This window comes from Rhinolophus sinicus, linkage group LG05 (assembly GCF_036562045.2).
Source record: "Rhinolophus sinicus isolate RSC01 linkage group LG05, ASM3656204v1, whole genome shotgun sequence".
NCBI lineage: Eukaryota > Metazoa > Chordata > Mammalia > Chiroptera > Rhinolophidae > Rhinolophus > Rhinolophus sinicus.
The window spans coordinates 82,215,418-82,228,414 of NC_133755.1; the positions used below are offsets into that span (position 1 = coordinate 82,215,418).

The following is a 12,997-nucleotide window of genomic DNA, read 5'->3' on the forward strand; positions in this document are numbered from 1 at the left end:
TTTTAGAACCAGGAATCTTTCTCCATTTTAAAGCTTAGTTTCCTCATATGAGATGTGAATAACAGGGTTATTGAATACATTAAATACATTAATGCATTTAGAGCAGCTAGGACATAGTAAACATTCAAATAAAATCGCAATTATTATTTTGGTTGTAATTTCAGCATCAGAGAATGTGGAGCAGAAGAATAAAAAACTCCTCCTCTCCAGTTCCATTTCGGAGTCTGATATAATAGGCTAGAAGTTTAGCCTGTTTTCTAGAACAGGTTGTATCTATGGACAATTTACTTGTATCAATTTCCTCGTATGTAAAGATAACTACCATTTGTGGAGGGGGCTTAGTGTGTACAGACAGACACTGCACTAAACACTTTACGAGCATTTTCACATTTAATTCTTCCTTAATCTCAAGTAAGAATTATTACCTATTCTCCGTGGAGGAAACTGCGCAAGTAGCACCGCCAGACGTGGCGAGACGGGACTTGAAACTGGGGGTTCTGCACGCTCCTGGGGTTAATGAGACTTGCAAAACAGACACATAAAACGGCTTGCTCCTGGCTTTACTGCTTTAGGAAACCTATTATGTCTCAGTTGTCATCTCAGCAAGTTTTCTCTGAGTGTCTTATTTCAAGTTGAATTCTCTTTCCTACTTTCCTTTTCACCCCGCATAGCACTTGGCTCCATCTAACTACACATAATTGACTTTTATTATTGTCCCCCACAACTCGAATGTCAACTCCACGAAGACAAGGATCTAGTCTGTCTTGTTCACTGCTGTCTTCTCAGCATTTACAGCGATGCCTGGCACATAACAGGTGATCGTTATTTATCGAAAGAATGAACAACACGCTTCCGGGAGCATCAGGAATCAAAATTACAGGGGCTTGAATTGAACCTCGTAGGGCCCCTCCGTAGCCCCAACCCCTTCCCGCCTTCGCGTGAGAGGATGGAAGGAAAAGCCCCGCCCCTCACTCGGCGCCTGACGCGGGCGAAGCCGTCGCAGCGCCGCTCCGCACGCTGATTGGACGACGGGGGAGGTTCCGAAGTCGCGCTGGAGACCTCGTTCCGCGGCGTCGGCGCCTGCTGTGCGCGTCATTTCCGGCGGCGCGGAATCGAGTGGCCAACGTCCTGCGCAGCAACATGCCTAAGTGAGTGGGGCCCTGAATCTGGGGGTGTTCGCGGTCGCTGATTGTGACCCTGAGGGAACGGAGCGCGGGTTCTGGCTCCTGAGGTGCTAGGGAAGAGCGGGTCTGGGGAAGGAAGGGACACCAGGGGTTCTACCTACCCCTTTTAGCGTGTGATGGTCGACTCCATGTAGGGAAACAAAAAAGCCTGGTTTGTGTCAGGACGCTTTGTTTGAGGTCTATGAATCGTGACTAGGTCTTTTGTTTGTTTGTTTTACTTTGGATGAATAGCAATTCGGTGGGTGAGCATCTATTAACTGGTTGTCATCTCGTTTTCTTTACCTTCCACCTTTCCAGGTTTTATTGTGACTACTGCGATACATACCTCACTCATGACTCTGTAAGTAGTGTTTCTTTTCAGTTTCAAAAAACCTGATATGTAATAAATTAGTTTTTTTTTTAGATATAGGTTCGTGCTTTTCATCCTGCGGAGGTTTAAGCGGTATCGCTTGACGAAAATAATTTGGGGTGTTAATTTTTCTACCCTTCCTGTAACTGTCTTCATAATTTGAAGTGATTAGTCTTCAGAATTTGAAGTTATTACTCTTCCAACAGTCAGTGTTTTCAGTGGAGACCCAAGATAATAAAGCTTTAACAAGTTTGAAGATGAATTCCAGGAAAGTATCCTGAACCTCAAATACTTGATTGTGTCGAGGCACTCAAATATTTGATTGTTAAATTAGAAAGAAATGCCTAAATTTGAAACTGAGTTTTCAATTTGATTGAAAACTGCTTAACAAATGATAACAGCATCTAAGCTCGAATATTTACTGTGTGTCAGACAGTATTCCAAATGTTTACATGTATTATTTTGTTTAATGCTCATGATAATCCTACGAGGTTAGTATTATCTCCATTTTACAGAGGAGGAAACTGAGGCAGAGTGTGAAATAACTGACAGGATGTTACAAACCAGTAAGTTGTGTGGAGCTGGAAGACGAGCCTGGGCAGTCTAACAGCAGCTTCTATACCAGCAGCTCTCAAAAGTTTTTGTCTCACGGTCCCTTTACTCTCTTAAAAATGACTGGGTTGCAAAAAAGAAAATTAGGTTATGTGGGTTATACCCATTAATATTAGCTGTATTTGAAATTAAAACTTAAAATTTATAAAGTACTCATTTAAGAGTAACAATAACAAACCTTTTACTTGTAACAAATAGTATTTTAAAAGTGAAAAATAAGATCTAACAAGCTCAAAAAACAGTTAGTTCTCACAGATATATGGAAAAGCTGGATTGTACTATATCAACTTACAACTATGCAATGTAGGAATTAGAATATACAGCTAATCCTGCTTTAAAAACTAAAACCTTAGCAAATATAAATCAGCTTTTGAGGTTAAAAAAAGAAGTGAAAAATAGCTGCTTTCAAAAAAAAAAGAGTTTAGTGTCAGAAATGTTTTAACGTTAGCATTGTTTTAACATTTTTGCAAATCTCTATAATGTCTGACTTAATGAAAGACAGCTGGATTTTCATCTTCTGCATTGTTTGTTACACTATGTTTTGGTTGAGGTATATAAAGAATCCAGCCTCACATAGATATGGAGTTGAAGAAAAAGAGGAGTACTTTAATAGCCTTTTTAGATCATTGTAGGTGTTCTTTAATACTTTACATTTCTTCATCAGACTCCACACATGGTTAGTTACAGTGTAGAATCTGAAACCACATCAAACTTCCCACACTTGTTTACATTACAGTTCACTGGTCTCTCTTGCACTTTGAGTGGATCTTTTACCACGTGATTTTGTAACGTGTTGTGCCCATTTGGAGAAATGGCCAAACTGGTTCACTCAGTTATGCAGATCTTCCAAGTGTGGACACATTTGATTATATAATGTGAAATTGGCCTTCGTTAATGTCACAACCTAATTAGAAATGGCTTTTAAGTATTCAGAAATTTACAAGCTCCTGGTGGCAGACAAAGTTTTCTAAAATTCTAATTTTTGTTTGAAAGGTCAAATTTCAAACACTACCAATTGCTTTCCTTGAAATAACAGGCTCCAATTATTTACTTTTGAGAAGTCTGAAAAACCAGTTTGTTTCTCAGTCGTTCTTTCAAATAAAAACGGTGTTCTGTCAAAGAGACAACTGGGAGAATTCACAGTTGAACAGTTTGCTTGGCTGCTTTTCTTTGAAATAGCATATTTTGACATGCAGCAGAAGTGCTTCGTACATACTTCCCATTTTCCCCCCTAGAATATGAAAAAGACAAGAACTCAGGGTTGAGATTTAACGAAATCAATAATTTTACTGCTTCATCAAGGACAGTCTGAGTGGAACTGGCTCTTTTCCCCCCGCGAGGGCATGATATTGAAAATACAGTGATTACTGATGCACTGAGTTCCTGTTCCCTTGATTCTTTCCAAAGAGCCAGGAGTTTGGCATCAGGAGGGCAAATGTCAATACAGTGAAACAGGAAAGTAATGTCTTATGTGATGTCTGAGTATTACTATGAACTTACTGTGACCTTGCAGACCCCCTGAAGGGTGGGTCTGAGACACCCTTAGGTGTCTGTGAGCCACACCTTGAGAACTGCAGCTGTATCCTTGCTGCCTTTGCAGAAACCTGATTAAATCAGAACTCATGTCTTGCATAGGAGCTGCAAGAACTTAACCAATGATTTCTCTGTTACTTCATTCCGAAATCTTTCTAACACATGGTCAGATGTAGTTCAGCAATAATAGATGGGTGGAACTTGTAAGTAAGGTGATTCATCCTGAAGAAATAATAGTTCTGAATATTATTAAATAGTTCTGAACAAATAATCTGAAGATTGTCCTGGAAGAGACTCTTTCAGTAAGTTGGTATTGGTGGTAGCTGGCCTATAAGTCTGCAGTCATTTTTGTTTTGTTTTGATCCCTATCCCCCTCTCTGTAAGTCATTTGGAGAGTCTTAATTTTCTGAAATCATTAGTGAAGGGGCTATGCCTTTCTACCCCTTTTCAGCACTGTATTTTCATATACCCATTTATCTTGCTAATGCCAGAATTCAGAGAATTGAAAAGTATCTCCGTAATAACTTCAGGAGAAACATCAGGAACCCTTGCAATACTGTTATTCTAACATGATATTTTGAGAAAATAGTATGAAATTTCCATGGTGATTGAGGTAGTTCCCTTGGTGGAGTTTGAAATGTATAAAACATTCAGTGTTGTATATGTAACTTTGAAACTGTTCCTGGTTCTCAGGGATGATTTTGTTTTTAGGCTTGAGGCATCATTGTTGTAAGCATAGTATAAGCAGTGGCTTGGGAGCTAGGGAACAATATTTTGAAACGTGGACCGCTCACATGACGTTGGTCAGATCTGCTGCCTCTGATGCAATCACGTGCAGAGAGGCTGTACCAGTAGAGGGTGGTTAGGCAGCTTTGGGGATGAGATCCGGACTCCAAGCCTGGGTCTGCTGCTTACCAGCTGTGTGTTTTGAGACAAGTCTTTAAGCATGAGTAGGATGTGATTTGTTTCATCAACTTTATTGAATTTTAATTTATGTTCAATTACATGCTCACTTTTTAAGTGTGCAGTTTGATGACTTGTCAGATGATTACAACTTGACGTATACATCAAGGTATAGAATATTTTCATCACCTCAGAAAGTTCCCCTGTGTTCCTTCGCAGCCAGTCCTTTACACCCCTGGCCACAGCTGATCTGGTTTTTATTACTAAAGATCAGTATTACTAGTTTAAAACTTCATATGAATGGAATCTTTTAGTATATACTCTGCTTATGTCTGATTTCTTTTGCTCAGCACGTTTCTGAGATGGGTCCATATTGCATGTATCAGTGATTCATTCTTGCTAGTATTCCATTATACTGTGCACATGTGGTTTTTATGAAGATTAAGACACTGCTTGTAAAGTACATAACATGGTGTCTGGCATGTAGTGAGTGTTAAATAAACTTTTAACTTCAAGGAAGCAAAAGGTTAAATGTGTGGAGTTTATATTATGTCGATTTTACCCAATAACGCTGTTAAAGAATAAAGGAAAACAGGTCTACATGTGATTCACCTACAGTCTCTATTCTAGACCCGTAATCACTTAAAAGAACATATTCTCGTAGACAGTGTTATTTAAATGAATGTAAGCTATATTATTTTGCCACAGAATAACCTAAGACAGGGTATTAAAATGGTGGTGTCTTAGATCAGGGGCTTGCAAACTTTTTCTTAACGTGCCAGATGGTGGTTATTTAGGTTTGTGGACCATACGGTCTTCGTTGCAATTACTCAATTCTGTTGTTGTAGAGAGAAGACGTGGACAATACGTAAACAAATGAATGTGGCTGTGCTCCAATAGTTTTTTTTTTTTTTTTACAAAATCAGGCGCTGGTCCATAGGCCATATTATGCTGACTCCTGGTTTACATAATAAATAGTGTAGATAAATTACCTTAGTACATTGTTGGATAATTTTTGTAAGTGATGGCATTAGCACCCAGCTAAAGCTGCTAAAGGTAGCCAAGCCACCTACATAAAGGTAAAGCTTTATATATTTTCTAGTTTGGGAAATTTGTTTCTGTGACTGATGCGACCTTGTTGTTTTACAGCCATCTGTGAGAAAGACACACTGCAGTGGCAGGAAACACAAAGAGAATGTGAAAGACTACTATCAGAAGTGGATGGAAGAGCAGGCTCAGAGCCTGATTGACAAAACAAGTACGTGGCGGCTCTTGTTCTGATGTGGGAGAATGGGCCCATTCTTTCTTATCCCTGTCTCTCTGTTGTTTCTCACAGAAACAACTCATTCTGAATGATAAATAGGAGCTTTCTGATATGTTGAATGAAAGAAGTGGAAGGTCATTGGTTTCCCAGGGATATAGGAACGCATTAATATTAATTGTCGAGGTTAGAGCCATTGGGTATTGGTTAGACTGGGAAGTGGGGCAGAGAGGAATGAATTGCCTGGTAGGTCTTTATTGACGTGGACCAGATTTTGTAGCAAATTTGTATAAAACCTCCTTTGTGGTGATCATAGGTTTTTAGAACTGGTTTCCTGTTATAATAGGAAAAGATGGGGGGAGGGGTTTATAGTTCTCTTCAAAGAGTTTGAGAGACTAAGTTTCTTATTCTTTGTAGTTCTGACAAAGGTAATTAGTCAGAAGGGAAGTGACTGATGTGACAAAGTTGTCTGAGTGTGTTTTGGGCCCCTGTCTTACAGGCCGTAATCTTTTTGTTTAATTAGGAACATCTTTGTCGTTCAGGCTAGTTGGTTCCAAGGCACTGGCAGGAGATGTGGCATTTCTACGTTAGATCATTCTGGTGTATTTGAAACGTGGCCTTTCTTAATTATTCATTGTACTTAGTTGGCAGGCCAGTGTGGACTTCGATTGTGATGTAATTAAAAAAAAACTATGATGGCAAATTTCAAACACAGTAGAAAGACATGTCTAATGAATGAACGTCCCATGGCTGTGCACCTCCCTGCCCCACCGCCATTCCCCAGCACCCAGCTGTAGCAGTCTTGTTTCATTTCCACCATGGTTTTCAGACTTAGCACTACTGACATTGGGGTTGGGTGAGGCTTTGTTATGGGGGCTGTCCTGTGCATTACAGGCAGTTCTGCAGCAGCCCTGGCATCAGCTCACTAGAGGTAAGTGTCAGTTCCCAGCTGTGACAACTGAAAATGTCTCCAACATTGCCTAGTAGTTCCCCAAGAGCGCAAAATTGCCACTGGTTGAGAACCACTCAATACCTTCATCTCCTTCCTTTGTCCCTCCTGGATTTTTAAGGAGCAAATCTCAGACATTGTCCCATTTTCTTTGAAAAATTAATTATAATGTAATCTTTTTTCTCTGTTTGAAAAGATATTAGAAATTTCTTGGCATTAAAGGTTAGCATTATATTCGCTTATTTTTCTGTATGCACAGAAGAATTTATTTAGGATGAGTAAACGTTTTTGATGGAGGACTTTTGGAGGCGAGGAGGCAAGCCCTCTGGGATGCAATTCATGATGTCCGTGATTATGGTGACATTGAGTCAGTCTGCTGCTGATCTGGTGGCTTAGCCACTCCCTCCTCAGTCTCTACAACTTGTCCCGTCACATGGTGTGGAGGTGCCTTACTTGGATATGAGCTGTTGTAGAGCACAGGCTCCGTTCAGAGGCTGTCCATAAACCTCCACTCTAGGTCATTTTTCTGGATCTGGTCCTCGTGAATTATCAGTGATTTACTTGAATAATTTGACCCCCTTTGCACTGGTGGGGGTGGAGTGGGATGGGGGTGGGTGCCTGGATTGCAGACCGCACTGAATTGGGAAAGGCTTACATTCAGGAATAGACTTTATGAGTGTATTTTAGTATTTACTTGTGACTCCTTTTACAAGCCAAATATAAATGATCTTCAGTTTCTTTTGTGCTTCTTATTGTCTGAAATAAAAATTTAAAGTTGATTGTATTAGACGTTTTTTAAGATCATAATCTCTTTCAGGTCAGGCTCTTGCTTTGAAATCTTTGTTTCTTTCATGTCACTTATCTCAGTGCATTAATTTAAAAACTGGTAAACCAAATGGTATATATTGTTTTGACTCAGCCTATATAGGAATGATTGAAATTTATAAAGCCTGTTTTTTAGACAGGCATTACGTATTTTCAAACAAAACTATGAATGGCTTGAATTGATTATAAACCACATCTGCAGATTAAAGATGACCGCTTCTCTTTGGTAAGACATTGATAGATGGGAGGTTTTCACTCCAGTCTCCAATAGTTAATTCAGCCATAGAAATGCTGACTAAATAAAAACAGGTTAAAAAACCCAAATCTGTAAACCAATTAGTTGCTGTTTTAACTGGTGGGTATCTAAAGTTGATTTAAAAACTAGAAGCCATGATTTAGTAATCTTAGATGGTTACTTTTTAAAGTGAAGTAATTGTGACCGTTAAAGATTTAAAAGAAAGTGGTTATGGGCTGTTGAATTCTTATTCACCGTGTGTTGTTTTTTTCTTACTTTTTAAAGCCGCAGCATTTCAGCAAGGAAAGATACCTCCTACTCCATTCTCTGCTCCTCCTCCTGCGGGGGCAATGATCCCACCTCCCCCCAGCCTCCGTAAGTTTCTAAAGTTTTTATCTCAAGGCGTGTAAGTGGGTAGATTAAACTTTGATCTTGTTAGATTATGTCACAGTGGGCTTTCAGATGCTCATTGAATGACTATGTAGATGGTGACAAAACATCTTCAGTGGTATAATTTCTGAAATAGCTTTAGTTACCTTCTGATTGCATTATTACTAAGATATCGTATGTGTGGCATCCCAAGTGGGTCTGAGACAGACTCAATGGAAAGCTCAGAATGTACTGTGATTAGATGCGCTAGTCTATGAAGCAGTATTGCCGAGTACATTAAATTATTTACTGCTAAGAACACAACACTAGAGGATTGAAGTAGCTAAACTTCTCAGTCTTTCCATTTTCTAACCCACCTAACACTTTTTTTTACACACACACACACACACACACACACACCTGTGAAAGACAAGAATGGTATAGTACAAAGTGGACTGGTTCAAAGGCCTCTTCGGGAAGGTTTATTGTTTCTGCATGACAGACAGGAGGAAATTGAGTAACTAGGCCATGGTGCTTTTGCTCTTCTGTCGGGTTTAGATTGAAGCTGAACTCAGAGGCCTAAACTCAGCCCTGTAAGTAATCACGGATATAAACACACAGAAGTAAGAGGCTGTTTATATAGTTGCACACTAGTGCAGGTGGATCCCTAAGAGCCCACCAAACCCTTGGGCTCCCACCATCCTGGGACCTGGCCAGGCGTCAGCTCACAGCAGCTCTCAGATCACCTCTCTCCTACTCCATCCTGACTGGCTGGCCCTCACTTCCATTATTTTCAATAGTAGAATGGTCTATGGTATGAATGTACCATAATTAATCTCATCATTTTCTTGTTGTTGGACATGCAAGTTGTTTCAAATTGTTGCTATTGTCAGTGATACTGTTAGGAATAGCTCTGCATATACATGTTTGTATTTTCCAAGAACTTTTTAAACCTGAGTTTTGATTTTTTTCAAAAATCTGAAATTAGGTACTTGTGGCTTAAGTTCACCAGCTTTTTATCAGGAGCTCTACAGAAGATATGATACCCCCTTTAAAAAGTTAAAAATCTTTGTTTGTTTTTTTTTAACCTGGGGAACCTGACTTCATTTTATACTCCTGCTTAGGTAGGCTTGTTCCTGCTTTTCAGTCATAAAGTTTTGTGGCATGCTGACTTTTGTGGATCCACTGTTATAAAAGAGACCGTCGGAAATCTATTGTTATAGAATTTGGACCAGATCATGAAGCCCTACTAGTTTCATTAAGAAGATAAAATGTTAATGTATAAGCATATCTTAACTTCAGGCAACATTCTTTACTTTAGCTGGTCCTCCTCGCCCAGGTATGATGCCAGCACCCCACATGGGAGGCCCTCCCATGATGCCAATGATGGGCCCTCCTCCTCCTGGGATGATGCCTGTGGGACCTGGTAAGTTTGAATCTCCCAGAATGCTCCATTGTGAGTGAGTTCTCCATTTATATGGAATTCTTAGCCATCTAAATGTAGTTTTGCAACAAATTAAATTTGGTGAATCTGTAATGAGAAAGAAAAAGAAATATTTGGTTTATCAGTATAATTGAATGCTATCCAAAGACATTGTGCTACTGAAAGCGGATACGGCTGCCCCTTTTTCTCTTCTTCTCCCTCCCTCCTATTTCCTTAGGTCCTCCTGACTTTCAGCCATTAATAATGAAGAGGAAGGTAGATGAGTGTGTTCCGCTGGGGAGATTAAGGGAAGGGTAGATATGAGTATATACCTGTGCTGCTACCTTTCTCAGTTGTGATTTGGAGCAGAGCTACCTATTCATTCTGGTTTAATCTTGGAGGTTAGCTAGCTCAAATTAGTATGGAAAAGGCCTTAGGCCTGGTAGTGGTCTTTTATTCAGGAAGGGGGAAAAACTTACACCCAAACATTTTATTTTAACATAAACATAAATGTACATTAATTTGCAAATTTTTCTGCTGCGTGGTCAGGGTCTTTAGAACAAGTCTACTAATTAGAACACTGTATTTCTTGCAAAAAATCAATAAGCCGTACCCGTAATACATCCTCTACCAACTTGAGTTTCATTTTCTGTGAAGTGGTTAGGGACCTTGTGAGGCAATCTAGTTTCAGCCTTTTATGATCCACTCACCTACCAAATATGTGAGTGCTTTTGGGGATGATTTGCCTGAGTATTGCTAAGTAGCAACTTAGTTTTCATAGAAACAGGTTGTGGTTTTTTTTTCATATTTTAATGGGTTTGCAGAATAGTTATGTAATTAAATACAAGTGTTGCAAGAAGCCTACAACTCAACTGGTAAGACAAGGTACAAAGGTATAATAGAGCTTCCTGGCTAGAAGCATTCAGTGTGCTTGCTGTGGGTATCTTTAGAGGGATGGGAGAGTATATAGCTGAAAAGAGTTCCTGCCTTACTGGCTTGTGAACCCAAAACACAATCAGAGTGGCTTCTTTTGCCTTCTTAAGTCCACCACTAATTTAGATTCCTTGAGGGGTTAGGGATATGGTGAACCGGGAATGCATGACTCATCTAAAGAAGGCTTCTAGAACTCAGTTCAGCCTATGAGAATGCAGGTTGGTGTTGCCAGTTCTCCTGAGTATTTTGTTCTTGTTATTTTTACCAGGATAAAATAATAAGATTGTGGGGTTTGCATTTAAATAATTGAGTAGTTGGGGGTGGGCATGGTTAAGAATGGGTGGGGATAAAACTGGTCCTGGGTGGATAATTGTTGAAGCTGGTTGATGGGTACATGGATGTTTATTATACTCTTCCCATTGTCTGTGTTTGGGCATTTTATTATGAAAAGTTGAAAGAGAAATCTAGATTTAACTTATTAGTAATTAGACTTATTAATTGCCAATGTTGGCAAAACTGATTAAAATTAAATGCGCTGTGGAGACCAAAGAAAACAAGTTTTCGGGTGCCTCATTTTCAATCTGGTCTAGATTAGTTTCCTCTAACAAACGCTGAATACAGGTTATGTTATGGTGTGTTTTTAAATAAAGTATTTAGTGTTATTCTCTGTTCCTGTTGAAAGTAATCTTAAAAAATAAAATTCTGTACCTGTTGGATTTTGTGTCTGCACATACTCGTGTTTTCCTTTTTGTGATAAGGCTGTATTCAGCTTTGAATATACCAAGGGTGCCAAAAGCGTGTATACGTATTTTAAGAAAGGAAAAAATTATTGAAATTATGCTGATGGTAACCACTTTGAGCACCTGTTGTAACTGCAGAAGTCAAACGTGACTTGTATTCATCTTTTGTTATCAGTACATGTTATTACAATTTAAATACAGTTTTCCTTTCTTAAAATTGTATGCATTTTTTGGGCACCCTCTGTAGTTTTCTTGAACTATTTATAGAAGCCTTTAATCGAAATGATTTAGTTAAAAATAAATAGGTAAAATTTGATATTTAAAAAGAAGATACATGACATGAAAATTATGAGACATGATAATAAAATGAATATCCGTGAACCCACCACCTAGCTGCGGGTGTAGAAAGAACGTTACCAACTCCATGAAGCTGCCCGTGTCCCTCCCTAACCTCCACCTCTCTGCTTGCCCTCCCTTCCCTGGCTCATTTGTTTGGCTGGTATATTGATGTGATACTTTAAAAAATTCATTAATAGTTTCTAAAGTGCGTTAGAAAAATCCGACTTGTGTGTGTGTGCTAATTGTTATAAATCACATTATTGCCTATTATTTTTCTTGACTTGAGCTAAGTATGGTTACTAACAGGTTCTCAGCATGGGCCTCCTGCTCACCTTTCCTACAGCTCCGAACAAACGCTTAGTGGTAAGATTGTCCTCTGTGCCTGTGTACATCCATGAACTAGCTCCTGGTTATATGGTGCATAGAACTGATTACAAGAGCTGACTGAATATTGTGGGGCTTAGTTGTGAATTTCCCTAAGAAAAAAGGCCAGTTTAGGGAACTAGTGTCCCTGGTGGTTTCTGAAAAGCAGTCTAATAATAGTTTCCCCCTTCCTATCATTAGATTATGATTTCCGTACAGTTCTTGTGTTGACTTTTTTTGTTTTTTGTTTGAGAATGTCTAAGTAATTTAAAGATGTGATGAATTTGTTGCATTTCTTCTGTCAAGTATGTCTTTTTTCCAGCATTTTGCAGGGGGGGCTACTTTTTTTGTCTTTAATTGAAGTCCCACCAAGCTCTCTCAAATATTTCATAAGTATTTTCTGACTCTTTTTTCCCCCCCTTTTTTTTGTTTTGTCCTGCAGCTCCTGGAATGAGGCCGCCCATGGGAGGCCACATGCCAATGATGCCAGGGCCCCCAATGATGAGACCTCCCGCCCGTCCCATGATGGTACCCACTCGGCCAGGAATGACTCGACCAGACAGATAAGGAAAGAGGGGAGCCTCTTTCTAACAGTTCTATATAACTTGTTCTGTTTCGCCAGGAGATCATGGTGCTGGGACTCTGGGTGTTGCCTAATAGCATGACAAGACTTGCTGCCCCTTTCCTATCAAAGAGAATAGTTTCGGAAGGGTGTGGTGGGACAAAAAAAGCAATTTTCATTTGTATTGTGAAATGTGAAAATAAAATTGTCAACTCTTTTAGTTAAAAACGTGTTCATTTTTTTCTCCCCACTGAATTTTTTGTGTATTTTAAAGGAGATGAAGCATTTCCGTTATGTTTCGCTAGATCATTCTCTCTTCAGCATGTCCTCTGCATGACATTCTTTTTCCTTAGCTATAGAGTGGGTCCCTTTGGGCACCCTGCCTTTATTTAGTAAACTTCTCTTGTGCAAGACTTG

The 12,997-nt window shown here is 39.3% G+C and overlaps 1 protein-coding gene across 1 annotated transcript; it reads left to right on the plus strand.

Annotated features, from left to right (window-relative positions):
* The first annotated feature begins 1,101 nt into the window (after nt 1-1,101).
* On the plus strand, nt 1,102-12,808 carry SNRPC (small nuclear ribonucleoprotein polypeptide C). The gene is made up of 6 exons (XM_019738735.2): nt 1,102-1,148; nt 1,482-1,524; nt 5,731-5,839; nt 8,137-8,226; nt 9,542-9,646; nt 12,461-12,808. The coding sequence occupies exons 1-6, from the start codon at nt 1,141-1,143 to the stop codon at nt 12,583-12,585; spliced, it is 480 nt and encodes a 159-aa protein (XP_019594294.1). The 5' UTR covers nt 1,102-1,140; the 3' UTR covers nt 12,586-12,808.
* Nucleotides 12,809-12,997: the final 189 nt, after the last annotated feature.

Excerpts from the sequence above, each read along its gene's own strand:
- SNRPC (XM_019738735.2), top strand. Across the intron at positions 1,525-5,730 it reads CATACCTCACTCATGACTCT|CCATCTGTGAGAAAGACACA; the intron begins GTAAGTAGTGTT and ends GTTGTTTTACAG. Across the intron at positions 8,227-9,541 it reads CCCACCTCCCCCCAGCCTCC|CTGGTCCTCCTCGCCCAGGT; the intron begins GTAAGTTTCTAA and ends TCTTTACTTTAG.